At 43.9% G+C, this 20,698-nt stretch overlaps 1 protein-coding gene across 1 annotated transcript in view; it reads left to right on the top strand.

Annotated features, from left to right (window-relative positions):
* The first annotated feature begins 26 nt into the window (after positions 1 to 26).
* The window catches only part of LOC138286634 (keratin, type II cytoskeletal 8-like), an 82,480-nt gene continuing 61,808 nt past the window's right edge, over positions 27 to 20,698 (top strand). Inside the window, exon 1 of the mRNA XM_069227085.1 lies at positions 27 to 1,290. Within this exon, the coding sequence (XP_069083186.1) occupies positions 991 to 1,290 (300 nt within the window). The 5' untranslated portion in view covers positions 27 to 990. The remainder of the gene's footprint in view (positions 1,291 to 20,698) is intronic.

The following is a 20,698-nucleotide window of genomic DNA, read 5'->3' on the forward strand; positions in this document are numbered from 1 at the left end:
CCCCTCTCTTATGACCCCCCCCCCACCTGCAGCAGTCCTGCAGTCGGAGCTGCTCCGCCGTCCTTACTCCTGAGAGACGCCTGTTCTGAGACATTGTACCTCACCTGACAGGTGCCCCCTCGCACCGAGAAGCTGTACCTTACCTGACAGGTGCCCCACACACCAAGGAGCTGTACCTTACCTGACAGGAGCCCCACATACCGAGGAGCTGTACCTTACCTGACAGGTGCCCCACACACCGAGGAGCTGTACCTCACCTGACAGGTGCCCCCACACACCGAGAAGCTGTACCTTACCTGACAGGAGCCCCACATACCGAGGAGCTGTACCTTACCTGACAGGTGCCCCACACACAGAGGAGCTGTACCTGACCTGACAGGTGCCCCACACACCAAGAAGCTGTACCTTACCTGACAGGAGCCCCACAACCGAGTAGCTGTACCATACCTGACAGGTGCCCCCCGCCCCCACACACCGAGAAGCTGTACCTTACCTGACAGGTGCCCCACACACCGAGGAGCTGTACCTCACCTGACAGGTGCCCCCACACACCGAGAAGCTGTACCTTACCTGACAGGTGCCCCACACACCGAGGAGCTGTACCTCACCTGACAGGTGCCCCCACACACCGAGGAGCTGTACCTTACCTGACAGGTGCACCACACACCGAGGAGCTGTACCTTACCTGACAGGTGCCCCACACACCGAGGAGCTGTACCTCACCTGACAGGTGCCCCCTTCACAGAATATCTGTACCTCACCTGGCAGGTGCCTCCCACACCGAGGAGCTGTACCTCACCTGACAGGTGCCCCCCACACTGAAGAGCTGTACCTCACTTGACAGGTCCTGAGGTGGTACTCTGAGAGCTGCTCCCAGGCCCTTCCGGTGGCCCACTTCTAGGAGCTGCCCCACACCCACCACGAGTGCCCCCTCATTTTGAAGAGCTCGCACCGCTCCTGACAGGGCCCCAGCCCACCCAGCTCCCGGAGATGAGTATGTACGGAAGCCGCTATGGCGACGGGCGCGGCTTCAGCAGCAGCTCCCAGGGGTCCCTGTCGGGGCGCCCCTGGTCCAGCGGCGGGGTGGTGGGCTACCAGCCCGGCCTGCAGAGGACCACCAGCGCCCTGAGCCTGACTAGGAACGGGCCGGGTCTCACCCGGACCACCCCCGGCTTCCTGCTGTCCTCCCTGCCCACCCTGGACATAGACCCCCAGCTGCACCAGATCCGCTCCAGGGAGAAGGATCAGATCAAAGGCCTCAACAACCAGTTCGTCTCCTTCATCAACAAGGTAAGGCTGCGGCCTGTGGGGCTGGGGAGAGTCAGTCACATGTAAATATAGCGCCTCGGAAGGCTAGTAGCACTGGGGTGAAGCAGTCACATTTAAGCCTGGGGACGCAGAAAAGCCGATAAGGTCGGGGCTGGGTCAGACTCGTGTCAAAACTCTGCACCAGGAAGGAAAATGGGGCTGGGCAGGGTCGGTAGCGTGCACATCTGGCGTCTCTAAAAGCGTAGGGCTGCGTAGAGTTAGTCACGTATACGTAACTATGGCACCCCAGAGGGTCAGGCAGAAGCAGTGCTGTGCCTGATTTAACCATTCATCCTTCAGAGGCCATTAGAATTAGAACCTCTGAGTTGGCTGATAGAGTGGTCCGTTTCCAGGTAGACCACTAGTTCTTAAAGGATGGCGGGGATAGCTCAATGCTTGGCGTGGCCGACTCAGCCATTCATCCTCCTGAAAACTATAAAACGAGCGCTATTGACCGGAAATAACACAGGGCTGACAGTCCCCGCAGGCCAATGCATCTGAACCGAGCTGCAGAGATATTTGTGTGTTCAACAATTTTGAAGGGATTAATATAGCGGTAAGATGATATCAGTGGTTAATGCCGTTCTGGGAGAGTTCTCTCTTCGTCCAAGCACAGTCTGACTCAGGCAGCACCAACGAGGGTTAATGTGCCTGCTGCGAAGAACATTGTCCAACATGCTGATCAGAGATTTGTATTTTATGCAGGTAGGTGAGGCCTACTGGTTCTTCTGACACTGACATCATTTTGTTACTTCCAGTTCATAGGTCCCAATTCTTTTAGTATAGCACAGTGATCTATTTACCTGCATCAAGGCGCTACACGCAAACTGTAGGTTCTGGGTTTAGATACTCATTTTTTCTCAATTTGGTGTTACTCTAGGGTTGCAAAGGAGGGCTCGTCTGGAAATGGATAAACTCTTGTTAGCACAGATAACCCCAATCCCTGCATTACTTTCTATATCCGGACTTTGTGTTTCTCCCAGCTGTTCACTCTTAACATATAATGCCTACAAGTATGAACAATATGTGATCCTACACTGCCCTCATTGTCCTGGGTAACATTTTTTGCACATTGATTTGCACACTTGTGTGAGTTATTGTGTCTCTGTGTGATGCAAAGCGCTCTGACGCCTCACACTGAGATGAGTACTGCTACTAAAGAACTGAAGCAAAACTAAACTAGTAGGCGGCGTTTCATTCATTACTGGTGTCGTTACTCATATAGACAGACGCATCTTGCATTTTTACGGTACATACACATCTCTTCCATAGTGGATTCGAACAAAGTCAAAAACCTGCCTCCAGGACAGTTTCTCTACAGTGATCAGCTGCGTGGCTTTGTTTCCTTCCATGGCATTGGCGTCTAGGTTTAGGCTCCAGATGGCTCCCAGCCAGGATGATACTTGAATAAAAGAAGGGCTGATGAACCTTTAAATCAGACCTTTGTTTTGGGCCTAGCCGGAAGTGATAATAAGGAAGCCCTCTTGCTGCCCACAAGTCGCAGCATCACATGGAATGTGGAGGACGTGCGGGCGCTGCTACATTGTGTCCTGGTGTCAGAAAATGACACCAGGACAAATTCAGCATATTTCCCAGGGTCAGCCAGAACCCAGATCTGGCCCAGAAATAGTTGCTGGAACCAGGATCTGGTGCAATCCCCCTACTTTCCAGTAGTGGGTGCTTATCAAATGTCATTTGGGCTGGGGGTACAGCCAGTTCTGTGTCAGACTGGGGCCTACGAAGTATTGTTAAGGTTCGTGGAGAGACATTGCATCTGGAAGGTCGGGAGAGCTGGTTTACAATCAGTCTCATGTCAGGCCGGTGCCTTCCACAGGCTCTAAACGGTGCATAGTTCTCAGGTGGAGTTAGTCCCATGTCGGGCACATGGTATGTAGTTCTGTAACTAAGTCAGCCCCACACCGGGCCACTGCCCCCGAAAGGTCTGCGGCCGTCAGCTCCTCCTCAGGCTGGAACTCCTGAAAGATTCGTAGAGTTGGGGCTTTGAGCCAGGCTGGCTATAGAAGGTGTCTGAAGCTGTAGTAAAATCAATCCCATGGCTGGTGCTGCTGAAAGGCCTGGAGTGGTGGAGTCGAGTCAGTTCCACCAGTGCCACTGAACGTACTGTAGTGCTGGGACAGTCAGTCACAGACTAGCTGGTTCCATGGTAGCATTGTGCGGCAAGGGTATCTAAATTATGGCACAAAAAAGACAAATTATGCACCACACTTTCTGGCAGTATTATTTTTATCTGATTGAGCGAGAAACAATACTTTTTTGTGACATTTGAAAACTATGCAAATTGTGTTGCAAAAGTGATAAATCTATAATTCTGTGGTAAGTGCTGCTGGCAAAGAATCGCATAAATTCACTGACCCTCATCATTGTACATCGTTCAATAAATGTTTTATTTTTGGAAGGAAAACATAAAAAATATATTTCTAATCAACGCCCCATTGTTTCTCAAGCGAAAGAAGTTATATATAAATACATAATGGGTACGACGTGTAGTATGTTCCTATATTACCATCTCTGGGTTCAGGAGATCTTTACAAACCATTTAAGTAACTATAACTCACAAATGCCATGCGATGCTTATGACCTTGCATATTACATCACTCCTGACATATTCTGTGGCATGATAACACGGTATCTAAAATGACATAATTGACGACAACACTGTGCCTGGCGAAGGGAGTGAGTGATAGTTAATTTAGTTATGTATAACTGGGGAATCTAATTTTTTTTTAGTTTAAAATGTTATGTTAAAAGTGACCTTTTCACCTATTACATCAACTTAACCTTTGTTTTTTAGGGAACAAATATAATGGAAATAGCAAAAGTTAAAAGTAATGTGCTAATTAGATGTTCAAATAACAAAAACTAACATTTAGAAAAATATTGGAAATTTTCCATGACCCCGGAGCCTATACACAGTGCAGTGCTATGGCTCAGTTGGTAGATGCACCAATTCTTACCTGTGTGCATGTTTGCTATCTTGGAGGTTCTAATCCAAAGGTGACATATTTTTCTTATCTAAGTAATAAGTGGAACCTGTCAAAACAAATGACAGCATTAGTGTAGAAAACATTTGGAATATTTTAGATATATGCTATACACTGGCCTATAATGGCTTACTCACCGCCAAAGAGGTCTCCGTGCGGAGCCATGCGATGAAGTTTGGTAGCACACGCTATAGAAATGTAGCCTCTCTGTCACTCAGAGCAGATTTGCTAACATTTGATTAGCATTTGATGCAGCACAACACAGTAAGACAACTAGCTGAGCTGCGTGAAATGGAGAGAGCAGGAATGCACCATATCTACCAAGATGGCGCATTCCTGCCCTCTCTCTGCCCTGGCGCACTAGTGGCAGCCAATCGCCAATGCAGACACCCTTATGTCATGGTACAAGGTTTTTGCATTGCAGACAGGATTGTTTTTGCGCGGAAAGGGGCACCTTACTGCATAAAAATAATCTTCAAAGGCGTTTTTCTCTTTCTATGTGCTCTGCAGAATGCAGCACTCGTAGAAAGGAAAAAAATGTGGAGAAATAAACATGCTTCCCCTAGTTATACCTCACCTGGGATAAACCTACAAAACTGAAATAGCGTGGGTCCTTGTTTATTGAGGGGAGCTCTGTGTATGTGGTGGAAACTTATACATATCTGGGGTTTGGTTGGACCAAAGGAGCCACACTTCAGCTCATATCCGTGCCCAGCAAGCAGTTGCAAATTCATTGGCGTTGTCCTTTCGTAAACTACGGAAGTCATTGGTGAACCCTGACTTAGGACCAGTGCTAAAGGTGATGGGTTGTAAACTACTCCCAACTATAACATATGGTGCAATCATATTCAGACAGAGAATGGCAGATCGGCTGGCAGGACACAATCAATCTGCTACCGCAGAGTATTCTCTCTACCTAATTGCACGGCGCATGCTTAAATTCTTCAGCAGTTCTGTTTGATTTCCCAGCATTGGGCTCTCAAAGCCAATTTTTTAATTCACTGTGGGAAAGCTAAACAGGTAAAAGAAGGCACATTAAAAAGTGTAATTTGAGAAACAATAAAATCCCATCAAACTAATTGGCATAAGTACTTTAACCAAGCACTAGATACTCTTGAGGCTAGGGAGATCTGCGTAAGTGGTCCTCCAGTGCCAACAGTCTCTAGATAAATAACCAAGCAAGCAAAGGTAATATCCAGGGATCAGGACTTAAAGACAATTAAGAAACTCACTCACAGTACGCGGGCGTCCACTCTTTATGAACCAGGGGTTTTGTCGATTTATCTTTCCCTGCCTTTCAATTTGGCCCTAAAAAAGGAGTTAATAAGATTGCGTCTGGGGCTCATTCCACTAAAAATATACTGGTATGGCCGGAGACATTTTAAAGCCCAGTATAGGCATTGTAGATTCTGTGCCAGGCAGGAGGAATCACTCATCCACATCCTTTGTGCACGTGAGAAGCTGCTCCCACTTAGAGTACTCTGGCTTCGCCCAGTATGGCGCGCATTACATATTTGCACTTGCAACCCGGCCATGGAAGCATTCTTGAAAAGCGAGTATTCACAATTGGCAGCTAGATTTATAAAGTTCCTGAAAGTGGTGGGAACCCTATCATTAAACGCATCAGATACTATGGGGCATATTTACAAGAAATTGCGCATCATAATGATGTGCCACTTTTCGGGAGCCCCCCCTACCGACACCTAACGACACCATGGTTGTGCCATATACAGAATACGGCGCACCACTGCAGTAGTTAGCACAACAGCATCAACATTTTTGAAGCTATTGTGGCGCTTTGCACACTAGCGTAAAAAACTTGGAGGCCAGTCCAGCAAAGCACAGGGAGGTCCATTGAACATAATGGGTGCGTCATTTTAACGCCTGCTCTGAGTAGATGTTAAAAATGCTGCAAAAAACGTGGCGCAGTGTAATGTTATAAATTTCATTATGCCATTTTTTCAGGCTCCCCCAAAGAATGAGTAGTACAGGAATTAAGATAGATAGATAGATAGATGGATCCTAAGTACAATAGAATATTCAGTTTACCTTTGACAAAGATGGTGCTATTTATACAATATGCAACGATGGTGCTCTTCAGCATGTTCTGATGCTTCCATTACTTAATTTAATTGCTGTTCTGACTCACATAGGCGCCGATACATACGTTTATTTCTGTTTGTTACATCTGCGAATTATGGAAATTAAATCCGGATTTTGACATTTATGAGAGCTGGTTTTAGCCTAACAAATATGCATTTTGCTTTAGAAATGTGCTTGAAGATGTGTCAACTAGGTACCTCGTTAGGTTGAGCACTTGCTGCGTAGATCTCTTTACAGTCTGTATGTCATTGGTGCAAATCCTGGCAAGACTTGGACCTCTCCTTAAGTATAACATGAACGTATGCGTGACAATTTGATATTTCCCATTGCGTCAAACACAAAATTATACTTCTGCCTAATGGCGCCCTCGTGTGGTTGAAAGGCTGTACTTCAGTGCCAAATATATAAAAGTGCTTACAAAGCACACACCCGAACAGGCTGTGTGTAATCTGGAGGAGAGAGACTTGAACAGCTGGTGAGGTGTTCAGACATAGCTGATTTAAAAAAAAAACTATTCTACTACTAAAATTCCAAACCTGGTAAAAAAAAAAACACCTAAAAAAGCAAAGAAAATTTGTCTTTTGTGTTCCCGTTTTTTCATGCTATTTCGTTCATTCCATTAGCACAAACAAGAATCATCGTTGGCTCATGTCACTGGGTATAAATAAAACCAAAACATGCATTGAAATAGCAAGCCGGAAGCCTGGACCTAATCCGGCCTGGAGTCAGCAGTGGAAGAGAGACAGATGTGTGGAAAGCAGTAGACGTACATCAGATAAGATGGGAGCAGAGGGTGTAGCGTGGCTGGGCATGCTGGACAGAAGAAACCCAGGCTTCTGGTCTAAAAAAGCATTGGCTTAGCCAATAGGTCTCGCCTTTGGGACCTTACAAGTGTTTAGCCAGACCTATTGCATTGAAAATGACTTTAAACTCTGTTGTAAAGCAGCGCAGCATGTTGAAAAGTTATAATAAAAAAAGTGTTATAAACATTTTTGTTACCTGATATATAACCAATAAGACATTATGTACAACTGAACGGCCCTTTTTTTAGTAGCAAGAAAATGTGAAAAGTGTTGGCGGCAATCTCCAAAGGTAGTCGTGAATATTTTGCTAATTTACATTCTAGCTTGTGGACCGTTGAGCTATTAGAATTATTTAGTGTTTTTTTATGTGTGTGTGTGTGTGGGAGGGGGAGAGGGAGTCAGTGTTCTGAGGTATGCAGACTCTGCAGCTGGGGAGGTACTTCGAAATGTGCAGCCCTTATCCTGAAGGTTTGGGTTTCACTTTGTAATGGTAATCTGGAGTCCCTGTAGCTGGAGCCGCTGAATTACGGCTGGGATTTAAACAGCAGAACATGCCCAGGCATAACACACTGCAAGGAGGAGAAAATACCCCGAGACTGCTGGCACTTAAACTTAGGAATGTTTTACATTTGTGTTTTTAAGGCCCAATTAAACTTTATAGGATATGTAGAGTTAAAAATGGTATCTGTTAAATACATTCTTGCTGCCTTTGTAATGCGCTAACAATCGCCACCAGGTAGCTTCAAGGCACAGGTATATCTAACCAATTAAATGCAGATCATAAATATATTAAAAAAACAACATAAACAGCCTGACAAGATGAATAAAAAGAAATAAAACTGTGAGCAGAAATCCATTTAGAATTCAACGAGAATCTCAAAATGTCGTCAAATGGTAGTAGTTATTCAGAAAAATACTTTTAAGTGTCAATAAACAAATTGTTGGAGGTTCCACTGCCATGCAAAGGCCGGCAGAGACGGGGTGCCAGGGGCTTGGCATTGGCAGCGCAGGGGCCCCCATAGGCAGCCCCAACGCACTTTTCACTGCTTGAATTACAGGCAGTGAAAAGCGCAACGGGTGTTATCACACCCAATGCAGCACAACATTGCAGCCGGCTCGATTACGAGCTTGCATCAATGTTGTGGGTAGTTTCCCAATGGGCCAGAGGGAAACTCATAATAGGGCCAGCGAGCGGAAGACGGAACTGGCCGTCTTCCGACCTAACGAGTTTGGCGGCAGCCTCCTCCGCCGGCCAAACTCATAATGAGGTCCTTAGTGTGTGAAAGGGAGAAAGAGCAGAATGCCAGTACTCACACTGAAACTAGCCAATAGCTGAAGTGCACCGACCCACTGCCCCATTCTCTATGCTGCACTGGGTGGAAACAATGTGATTTAAACAACAACAGACCAATGGATGAAGAGGGCTGCCTGAAAGTCCCTATAAGAATGCATAAATGTATGTATTTTTATTTACAACATGTTTTATTACCTGAGGATTGTGAGGTGTATCTGTTTTTCTTTATTTCTTTATTTTATTCAGTTGTACAGTGCTCCACCAAGAAGGTCTCCTGACACTGGCTAGAAGAAAAGGGGTCGTTCAATTAAGGGACCAACCAAGTTATCAAGGTTTTTGTGAAAGCAAGCAGGGAGTCTTGAACCCTGAGATGGAGGGCAATGAATTACTCTAGAGCGTATCTGAAATACCACCTTTGCCTTCTGTCGGCAGCTTGCCAGGAGTGGCACCATGGCTGCAGCTCCCATGGCACGCTAGTCGCCAGGCTGCGGCAAGCACTGGCAGCAGAGCCACTTTCGAGAACCAGAGGGATTGGGCGGTCACCAGGGCTCGTATGAGCTACTGACAAGCAACTAACACAGCCCTTGCCTTCTGGTAATAGCTTATTGTTTCAGACAGCTCTAAAACGCCTTGATACGTTACCTTTGCAACGCCCCTTTGCATACATTATGCCTGGCACAGTCATAATGAAGCGCAAAGGGTTACAAAGTGGCACAGTGCATTAGTTGTGCCACTTTGTAAGTATGGCGCAGGGATTTTGGCCTCATTTGGCCACATTAGCATAAAATAATTACGTTTATGTGGTGCAAGGAGGCGCTAGGGGCTCTTGAATCAGCCCCTATATTTTCAGTTTTGAAACCCAGAGATAACAATGTGAGTTCATGCTCCTGATATGGCTCTGTCGGAGACCACCAACCCACGTCACAAATAAGCAAACCCAGGATTTCATTTTTTATGAGGCTGATAAAATGAGTTTTAGATTTTAATTAAGTCAGCAGTGTGTAAGAGATTATTCATAAATCATGCCAGAAAGGAATGTCCTGGCAGCTGTTTATGCTATGACAACAAAAATTAAATCTGTGAATTTACTGCAGAATTTATAACAAAAAAAACACCCAGGTCAGCGTGAAGTTCAAGATTCAAAACCACAACTAATAAATATTCTTAATAAATATTCTTTAAGGATCTTTGATACAAGATGTTTTTTTTCATTTTTAAGACAAGTTTTTGAGTCAGAAGTGCCACATTTTGAGTCTTGCGTTGATTCGTGTTCTGGGCAGTTAGATAGCCGAGATCGGAGTTATTTACAAAAAAAACCCACAAAAAATAGAAAAGGTAAAATTCTACAAGAGCTAAAACGTCGCGGACACAATTCAAGTGGCTCAGACACTTCAATCTTCGAACATTGGTCGGTGTAATTACAATAATGCAGGCTTCTCCCGGATGTTGCATCACTTATTAATGTGTGTGTCATGTTCCTCTTCTTGTACAGGTGGTTCTGTGACTTTGTCGTGATCCTATCTCCTCACAAGACACAAGTGCACGCCCTGTCCGGTGTCATTAATGCTTGTTATTCCTACTACAACCTGCTTTTGATAGTGGACACCTTCGGCAGAGGGAGGACGTACCTAGAAGAGTTGAGGGGGAGAGGAATAAAAGTATTAATGAACAAATTACATCCTGGTAATCTTCATTCTTGTGAGTCTTTGTACCCCTATCACAAGCTGCAATTTGTAGTATGTAAAGTTGCACTACATTTGTATTACTCACATACTACAAAATGTTGTTCACAAACGTAGGACCGAAGACCTCGGCCTATCGTCTTTCCTGTGCGTCGGGCTCCTCCGCGTGTAAGAAGTTCCCCACGTACATAGGTATACATTTTTGTGCGAGAGACAGGAGGAAGCAGCTGGAAAATAGAGAATACTTACTACTAAATCAGAGGGGCTTAAGAAGACGTAAGGAGGGGTTGTAAGTCTCCAGCAGCCCCGTCTTTAATTCATGAAGGTGAGAAGCTATCCTCACAAATTAAGAACTGTGGTGAGAAAAATGGCAGAGGTTGTAATTTGGGATGTGGAAAGTCCTAGTGTCCTTTCAATACTGAGTATTTCTTCCAAAATCAACCAAAAACTTGCAAAGGTTTTGTATGTGTAATTTGAATGAATAGCATGCAAGGCGTGCCCTTGTGGACAAAATGCATGGAGCTCAGTGGTGTGTCAAGGTTTCACAGTCCTTGCGAAGACCTCAACTTTCTGCACCAACCAACAGTTCTGTGAAGAAAACTCTGCTCGGAGCAGGCAGAAGAAAAGTGAGCAACTCTGAGAAATATATGAAGGCCATTAAGTGAGAACCATACAAAACCCGACTCACTTAACAAAGTTTAGGTTTATGCTTTATTGCGTAATTACTTAAAATAAATGCAACAGTGCAAGAGACATTAAAAGCACCATGTAATGATGTAACATGGCTCCATGCCAGAACACTGGGCATGGAACCAGCTTGTTCTGAGGTTCTGTCATGCAGGGTTCTCTGTATGACAGTTGATATGCTGGCTGTTGGTTGAGGCTGTAATAAATACCTCCTACCTTATATCTTCATCTGGTGTGGATTCACTTTATTACACTGGCGACGCTTGGGCGGAGAAAGGAACACAGAGGAAGGGACAGCCTCAACAACAACAAAGAAGGAAGAGCTTGGATTATTTAAGAGAAAAACGGAGATAACTTACAGAGACGTGCTGGGAGAGGATCGAGCGTCTTGCAGCATGTTCTAGCGGAGAAAAGTGTGAAATTGCAGTTGTAGGGGCTTTGTGGAAAGCTGTTTGAGCATTTACTGAGGATCAAAGTGGTCTCTGTATGCTTCACGACGTCAGAAGGTCAGTGAGCAATTGGAAAAGGACTGAAAGCTGTGGGAATTGTTGGCGGCCATCTTGAGTGTGGTGGAAGGAGAAAAACAAGCCAGATTGACTGAAGAAAATAGGCTGGATGTTTGGTTGCGGCCATTTTGAGTGAGGAAAACGATCCGAGATTGCTCAAAGAGAAAGCAAGCCCAACTGCCTGAAGAAAACGGACCAAATGTTTCGTGGCGGCCATCTTAGATGAGGAAGAAGGAATTTTTAATTTTTTTTTTTTTTTTTTTTTTACAGCGCAATTGTTGGAGGACATCGAAGAAGAACATCGACGGTCTATTGGAAGTTGAAACTTAGACGGAGACTGGATAAGGATCACTATATTGGTTTGTGGTCACGGGAATATACATTTCTTTGGAAACTTTATTGCACTTGTGGAATACAAGTATTGGGCGTTGTAAAATGAATTAAACTGAAAAGGTCGTCTCTGCGGTGACAAACACACCTGAAGACATAGCGGCATCGTGCTGGGACATACAGTGACTGGCACACCTTTTGGACTTTAAGTACTTTTAGCAACTAGTAGGGTTTGGAATATATTGTGGGGAAGAAGTGTTTTACACCTCTTGTGAGTATGCAGAATGTTACGGCGCCGCCGTTTTTCTTGTCAGATCCAGGAGAACCGGTTATTAAGTGGAAGAAATGGAAAAAGATTTTTGAGAATTATGCCAGGGTGTGTGGTACGAATTTGAGTGGTGAAAGGAAGCAGGCACTTTTGTTACATTGTTTAGGGGGTGATGGACAGGAGGTGTTGGAAAATCTACCTCCATTGTCGCAAGCTGATCAGAGGGGGTTGAATGAATATGAAATATGTGCAAGACAACTAGATTTGCATTACTTGCCAAAGATTAGTACTATTATGGAAAGGTACCATTTTGGTTTGCGGGAGCAAGGGAAAGAGGAGAGTGTTGAAGAATATATTACGGCTTTACGGAAGTTGGCTTCAAGTTGTAAATTTGGGGCGTTGGTAGAAGAAAGGATTAGAGATCAGTTTGTGCTGAGGTGTTGCAGTGATAAAGTGAGGGAAGAACTCTGGCTAAAGGACGAGCCACCGTTGGATGAGGTTGTTAGTATTGCAAAAAGGGTAGAGCATATGTTAAAGTGTGTTGGAGAACTAAGTAAAGCACATAAAGAAGACAAGGTCAGTGTAAAAGCACAAGAAGTGGAGTGTCAAGTCATAGAAAAAGATGAGAAGGAAAAAAAGTATGAGGGTGTCCGTGAGAAAGGTGTTGTAATAGAAAATAGCGCAGGAAAGACACAGGTGAATAGAAGGTTTGCAACACCTTTTCAAGGAAATTGCTACAGATGTGGAAGATTTGGACACATGGCTAATGCAAGTGAGTGTCCTGCTAATAGGATTACTTGTAATGTTTGCGGAAAAAGAGGACATTTTGGAAAAAATTGTAGGATGAGGAATAGGAGAGATTCTAGATCAGAAATAAAGGAAGTCAGTTTTCAAGTTAGTGAGAGTGAGGTGGAACATCCCTCTGAGTGGGTTTTGGTGGGGAATGTTAGAGTCAAAATGAAATTTGATTTGTGCTCTCACATCACGTTTCTCTCAAAGGATTTTTTTATGAAGAATTTTCAAGGAAGGAAGAAACTGTTAAAACCTAATATTAAACCTATGGGTTATGGTGGGTTGCCAATTAAGTTATTAGGTTATTTTGATGACTGCATTGAGTACAATGGTAGGTTCACTGATGCTAGGATTTATGTTGCTGAGAGGGGTGATAATTTGTTGAGCTGGAGTCATCAAGCACGCTTGGGTGTCATTCTCAATCCTAATGCACATCCATCTGTTCAGGTACAATCTATTGAGGGTGACGAAAACAAGTTTGTGAGAGCTTTTGGTGAATTGTTCAGTGACACCTTGGGGTGTTTAAAGGGGTACAATCACCATATTAAGTTGAAACAGGGCGCAGTACCAGTTGTGGCAAAAGTTAGACGCATTCCCATTTGTGTCCAAGACGCTGTACAAAAAGAGATAGATAAATTGTTGTCCACTGGTGTTATACAGCCTGTAGAGGCAACGGAGTGGTTAGCTCCCATTGTTGTGGCACGTAAACCAAATAATGAAATCCGTCTATGTGTGGATCTTCGTGCCTTAAATAAAGAAGTGGTGGTTGACAAGTTCCCACTTCCCAATATTGAGGAATTAGTAACATCGTTGGATGGTGCTTGCTATTTTACCACTCTGGATATGGCATCAGCATACCATCAGGTTCAGTTGAGTAAAGAGTGTCAAGAATTAACGGCTTTTATTACGCCAATGGGGGCCTTCAAGTTTTTGCGTATGCCGTTTGGGCTGGTTTCTGCGGCCTCAGTATTCCAGAGGATTATGGAAGATCTTTTTAAAGGCATTTCAGGCGTAAAGTGCTACCAGGATGATGTATTAATATGTGGGAGAAACGTGAGAGAACATGATGAGAGGGTGCATGCTGTGCTTAAAAGGATGCTTGATGCTGGGTTATCTCTTAGGCGAAGCAAATGTAAATTTGGAGTCACTGAACTGGACTATTTGGGTCATCATATTTCACGGCAGGGGGTGAGTCCTAAAAAGGATTTGGTGGACACTATCGAAATGTTAAAAGAACCGTGTACAAAAGATGAGGTTTCTTCATTCTTAGGTATGGCAGAATTTTATAACAAATTTATACTAAATTTTGCAGATAAGACAGTAAATCTAAGGAAGTTGATGTGTAAGAATGCAGAGTTTGTTTGGACGGAAGAGTGTGGTACAGAATTTAAACAAGTAAAAAATGATCTCAGGAATGCACCAAACTTACAAGCTTTTGTGCCTGGGAATCCCACTTTCATTGTTACTGATGCGAGTATAAAGGGGCTGGGTGCTCTTCTTTTTCAGATCAGGAAGGGCCAAGAGGTGCTAATAGCTTGTGCTTCAAGATGCTTGAAAGGGGCAGAGATATGTTATTCTGTTATAGAGAAGGAAGCGTTGGCAATATTCTGGGCCATAAACAAGTTCAGAAAATTTGTGTGGGGATCTTCTTTCGTAGTCAGGTCTGATCATAAACCCCTGAAAGAAATTTTTGAGAAGAAGGGTTGGACTTGATTTCCTCGAGGATCAGGAGATGGGTCATTTCCTTACAGGAGTATAACTTCATGTTTGAATACATTCCGGGAAAGACAAATGTAACGGCAGACTGTCTGTCGAGATTGGTGGAGGTGGTAGAGAATGATAAATCTCAGGATGAAAATGATCAATGTGATGCTGAGTGTGGCATAAGAGTTTGTGATGTTACGCTGGGGGCTGTAAAGGAAGATGAATGGAGGGATGAGTTGCAAAAGGATAGTGAATTGTGTTCTGTGATGTCTCTTTTGGATCAGCATAAGTCTCGAAGTCTGGTTAAACCTTGGTCGTTAGTTGCGAATGAGTTAGCCGTTGTTGATGGTGTTCTAATGAGGGGCACAAGAATGATTCCCCCATTGAGTTTGAGAGAAGTCATCGTGAACATGGCTCATGAAGGGCATATGGGCATTTCTAAAACCAAAGAGCGCATCCGTCAGGATTTCTGGTGGCCTGGATTAGATTTGATGGTGGAACGTACTGTTAGGGAGTGTACACCTTGTCAAGCTAGTGATAAGGTACTCAAACCAAGATGTTCACCTATGGTTTGTAGAAGTTTACCAAAAAGTCCATGGGATGAATTAGCTATCGATATTGTGGGGCCGTTGCATGGAGAACATCAGACTCCTTACCTGTTGGTGTTGCTGGATTTGTATTCACGATGGGTGGAGGTGAGTTTGGTGAGAGAGATCACTTCTCAATCTGTGATCAGTTTTTTAGAATCTGTGTTCAAACGCGAGAGTTTTCCTAACTCTATTCTTTCTGACAATGGTCCGCAGTTCTGTTCTGCTCAGATGGAGGAGTATTTTGTAGAATGTGGAATTGTACATAAAAAAATTGCGTTATATCATCGAGAGGTGAATGGTGCTTTGGAGAGATTTAACAGGACTTTAAAGGAGAGTATACAATTAGCAAAGGTAAACTGTTTAGATTGGAGAAAAGAACTGCAGGGTCGTATAACAGCTTACAGGTACACTCCTCATGCATCAACGGGGAAGACTCCTTTTGAACTGCTCAGGGGAAGGTCTCCAAATACTTGTTTGTGTCCTGGCTGGATGGTTGCTGGGAAGGGTTTGAAAAACAATGGTATTGGGGAATGGAGAGACAAAGAAGTGTCTCTGCAAAGCAAAAGGAAGATTTATGTTGATAAAAGGAATAATGCGAAAGTTACAAATTTTGAGGTTGGAGATAAAGTAAAGGTCAAAGCTCCTGTTGGGTGTCAAAATTGGTCAAAATATACCTCTCCAAAAACTATCATTAAGCTGTTTAAAAATGCTGTCAAGACGGATGATGGTCGCATCTGGAATCATAGTCGTGTAGCACATTTTGGGGGGTGTGGTGTGGCCGACAGGAGAGATGATACTTCTTATCGTTTTCCCTCTGACATTGATTTAAGGTCTGATAATACTCGTAGGAGTGTCAGAACACGCAGGTTTCCTTTACATTTGCGTGATTTTGTGTAGTTCTTTCTACCCTCTTTTTCTTTCTGTTCAAATGTGTTTTTTGTTCTCATGTTATTTCTGTTCTAATGTAAAGAGGAAGAAGTGTAATGATGTAACATGGCTCCATGCCAGAACACTGGGCATGGAACCAGCTTGTTCTGAGGTTCTGTCATGCAGGGTTCTCTGTATGACAGTTGATATGCTGGCTGTTGGTTGAGGCTGTAATAAATACCTCCTACCTTATATCTTCATCTGGTGTGGATTCACTTTATTACACACCATAAAACAATTAATACTTTCTTTGAGGTTTTTAGTCCAGGTAAGCCCTGTTTGTGTGTTAATCGTCTTGAGATGTATGATCTTGCTTACTGGAACACTGAGTTACCGACTGTTAAAATTAGACTTTTCACAAAGTGGATCCAGAGCTTTCCACACTCCTGGGGATAATGAGCTCGAGTGTATTGAGCTGAGCATCCTAAATGTAATCATTCACAGGGTGGCTACAGGCTCTCTAGAGAACACTTAGCTCTCCCTTTTGGTAGCCCGGCTGAGCGTCAGGCTTAATCCTGCAACAGGAGTTGAGAGATGCAGGCATCAGCATTTACAAAGTAAAACAGCGAAGTGATAAAGGTTGATAGGTCAAGACAAAGATAATTATACAAATTGTAAACACTTTGAGGTTGGAGCTCAATGGAAGTTTAGCTGTAGAAAAAAAACAATCTGGCTAGGAAGCATCTTAAGCACGCAACAGGGTTAGCGTATGCAGCATTCATCATAGGGTCCTATTAAAGTCTATAGAAGGTTACAAAAAAATCCTTTTTAATGGCACCGTAATTTTGAGGTAGACCTGATCATTCTGCCCCTGGAGGTTTGGCCTCGTGAAAAAGTTAGGAGTTAGAAGATATTATTGAGCTAAGTTCATTCAAGCTGGATCAGGCTGGACGTGGCTCCCAACACATAGTCGTTGGTCTTATAACGCTGCAAATGGACATTCTGTTGAAGCTGAAGGTGAGAAACAGCATCTTCCGACGCCAAGTCCGCGTCCAAGACTACCTGGTGGTCCATATGGCTGGTTGGCCCAAGTCGGTTCTTTTTTTGTCTTTTTGTAAACTTATAGGGATCAAATTTCTCTGCTGTGGAAGTTGGTTATGTTATGTAGCCAAAGAGGAAAGGTATGGCTTAATTCACTTGGCAAAACACATTGGAAAACATAAAAGTGTTTCTCATCAAGGAAAACAAAATACAAAATCCACATTAGATTCCCAGGACTTTTGCACGGTCCCTCACCAAGACCCAAAGGGGAGTTTGTGGCTACAATGTTCTTCTTTGCGAATTACCCCCATCTGAGCGACCTAGTTATTTCATGCATAATTTACACCTCATTAAAATGGCAAAATATACAAGTTAGAAAAATTATTTAAATTTGCGCATGGAGTTAGTTCTGAAAATTTCCATGAGTGTTTGGGTCTTTATTTGTTAACTTGCCAACCCCTACCAATAGGGGCTTGAGACGTGTCCATGGCATCGCCTTCAGAGCATGCAATCATTGCAGTGAAAGCAGTGGGTTACAAGGGACCGGAAGTGCTATTCTCGGGCTGCACTGCAGAGGAAGCTCTAGGACAAATAGTGAGGGGTCTAATTAACATATGTATTCACAATGACATCACAGAAAGTGACCTCACAGGAAGTAATGTCATACTCTTATATTATTCTTCGCCTAGATTGAATAAGCCTATTTTATGAAAACAAGTTTACATAATCACATATATACGTAGAAATAAAGTTTTTTGTTTTGTTTTACTTTTTATGAAGCACATCTGAGGCTTCCACACAGCAATGAGCAACTGAGCTCAGGAATGCCTAGACAACATTTTAAATAGTGGAGTCGAACTTGGTTTAACATCATTGAAGTGGTGTTAGAGATCAAGGACAATTTGCTGGATATATTGTCTTTAAACCGTTTTTATCCAGCTTCAAACCACAAAAGTCTGTGGATTTGGAATTTGTGCGGCCTAAAAGGGTTAATGGTGTGACGTGTGAGTACTCGGTTACATCTCAGCTAAGAGCAGAAGTTCCCCCTTTAGGGTTCCAGGGCTACGCCCCCTTGGTTTCTGGCCCATTTTTATTATACCAAGAGTAAATAATATTAAATAGTAAATAAAAAAAAAAAAAGTACATTCGGCAACAACCTGAGACAGCTCGTGGCAGGCGCAGACGCACAAAGATGCCTGCATCAGAGGTTGTCCGGGGCGTTGAAACCCCCCAGCCCTGGGCTCGGGCCCCTCGCAGGCCTCAGTGCCTCCCCACCTGTAACGTGGTCAAGTTTCACAGCTAAAGGTAACCACGGATGCTGCAGGCTTAAGCCCGGAAGTGCCTGTGGCCACACGTCAATCAGCCAAACACACCGCCCTTTCTCAACTCATCACTGAGGTGGGCGAAAGAGCAGAGACTGAAGCCTCGAATCAGTGACCAGACATGTTCGCAGTTTCAGTTTCAAGCACTAGAAGCAGGAGGCGGTAACAGGGGTCCAAGTGGGACCTACACAGACAGTGAGAGGAGTACAGATGTTTTTAAATGCTGTGTGTGCATGCGTGAGACTGAGTGTCTGTGAGAGAGCATGAGTATGTGTGAGCATGTCTGTGTCTATGTGTGTGCGAGTGAGAAAGTGTCAGTAAAGGAGTGAGCATGAGTAGTAGGAAGAGTGAGGACAAGTGAGAATGAATGATGGAGACAGAGAATGACAGTGAGGGTCATTGTGTGTTAGAATGAGTCAGTCATAGTAAGCCTTTGTGATCCAGAGAATGAGTGAGACAGTGAGTCAGAGAGAGTGTGTGACTCTGAGTAAGCCAGACTGAGTGAAAACGAATGAGGCTAAGCAAGAATGATTGAGTCTGAGTGAGTTAGAGTGGGGTTGAGTCAGAATGAGTGTGAATGAATGGGAAAGTACGAGTGAGTCAGACTGACAGTGAGTGTATCAGAATGAGCGGGTCTGAGTGAATCCACAAGAATGAGTAAAACTTAGTGAGAATGATCGAGACTGACTATGAATGAGTAAGAATGAGTGAGTCAGAGGGAGATAGAGTGTGAGAATCAATGGGATTAAGTGAGAATCAGTGAGAGTGGCTGAATATCAGTGAGTCAACGTGAGATTAAGTGAATTTGAATGAGTGGGACTGAGTGAGTCAGGAGAAGACTAAGGGAGACTTGGGGAGAATGAGTGAGACTAAGTGGGAATGAGGGAGACTGAGTGAAACTGAGTGAGAATGAGTGAATCAGAAGGAGTGAGAATGAATGGGCCTGAGTAAGAGTAAGTGAGATCGAGTGTGACTGTGTGAGTCAGTGAAACCGAGTGACTCAGAGTAAGAGTGGAATGAGAGTAAGTGACTAAAACTGAATGAGAATATCAGAGAAAGTAAAACTGAGTGCAAGCGAGTGTGAACGAACCCTGAACCCTCCGAGCAGAGGTCAGGCTCTCTCAATGGAATTCAAGCCAAGGATTATGCCCCACCACTTTTAAAGGCCACCAACCACCATTGGATAGGAGATTGAAAGATTGCTCCCTCTGCAACTCTCTCTAAAATACAAGGGATGCTACCAGTCGGGCGAGGGTTTCAAAAACACCCTGAGGCCTGGTTACAGCATAGAAGTGTGTATGCATGCAAACAGCTGCAGCTCTGGGCACGACGTGACACCTCCCAGTCACTAGTAAGGGGAACTGAGTCCCATTTCTAAAACTAGTGGGGGGGTCTATACACCCGCACCCACCTCCACCCTGTGCCTGCTGCAGATGCTGTTTTCTGTGCTGCATTTGCGTTCAGAAAAATTCAAACAATCGCTGTCCCATTAATATTATTGAGGTGGCATTTTTGCTCCAAATCAGACTGTCTGCAGATGCATTATTGGAACTGCAGCAGCAATACTTAATTGTGGCACTCCAGGCCATAAAAGTGCAAAGAAAGCAATCAATAACATTTACATAGATCAAGTCAATGTAAAACCATGCGCAATAAAATTAACGAGGATATCTAAAACCTTTTCCGTAAAAAAACAACAGCTGTTAAAAAACAGAGATCGAGGTTTACAATTAGGAGCAGCTGTAACATGCTACGTTGACCGCCTACTCCTGGAAAATTAATCTAAGCATGTAACAATTCCAAGACTAACATAAGTTCTGGAGACTATTTTCTAAAAGCCCAATATTCCAGCTCATTCTAAAGCCGGATGCATCATGCACCCACCTCCACCTCCATCCTGAAATAAAAAACAAATATTATGCATACCATAAAATCCGAATGCAACATGTACCATAATAATTTACCAGATAAGAACCAAAATGTTTGTACAAGCCATAGACATATATATATCAGAGTTCATATCAGCCCACCACCCTCTTGCTTATGCACCAAACCTTGAATAAATAACTAGAGGCAGCACAGACAATAGGCTGGTCAGTATTTGTCCTCAAACCTGTTAGTGCCTCAGAGCAGCGAGTAAATCCAAGAGTGCGACAGGCTTGGGATTATCCATGGAGAACAATACCTCCTACAGACTGGACAAAAGAAGAGAACATGCCCATCTGTCTCTCCCCGCGTCCACATGATGGGCACAGGCTGTCCACCATCAGCTGTCCCTTCTGACTCCACTTACTTATGAAGGAACTAATTGGGAGGATGCTGTGCCTAAATTGGAGATATTACTTTCTCGCCAGAGCCGGATGAATTACATCAAGGCATCTTTCCAAACAGTAAGAGTC

The sequence above is a fragment of the Pleurodeles waltl genome, chromosome 3_2, assembly GCF_031143425.1.
Source record: "Pleurodeles waltl isolate 20211129_DDA chromosome 3_2, aPleWal1.hap1.20221129, whole genome shotgun sequence".
Classification (NCBI taxonomy): Eukaryota; Metazoa; Chordata; class Amphibia; order Caudata; family Salamandridae; genus Pleurodeles; species Pleurodeles waltl.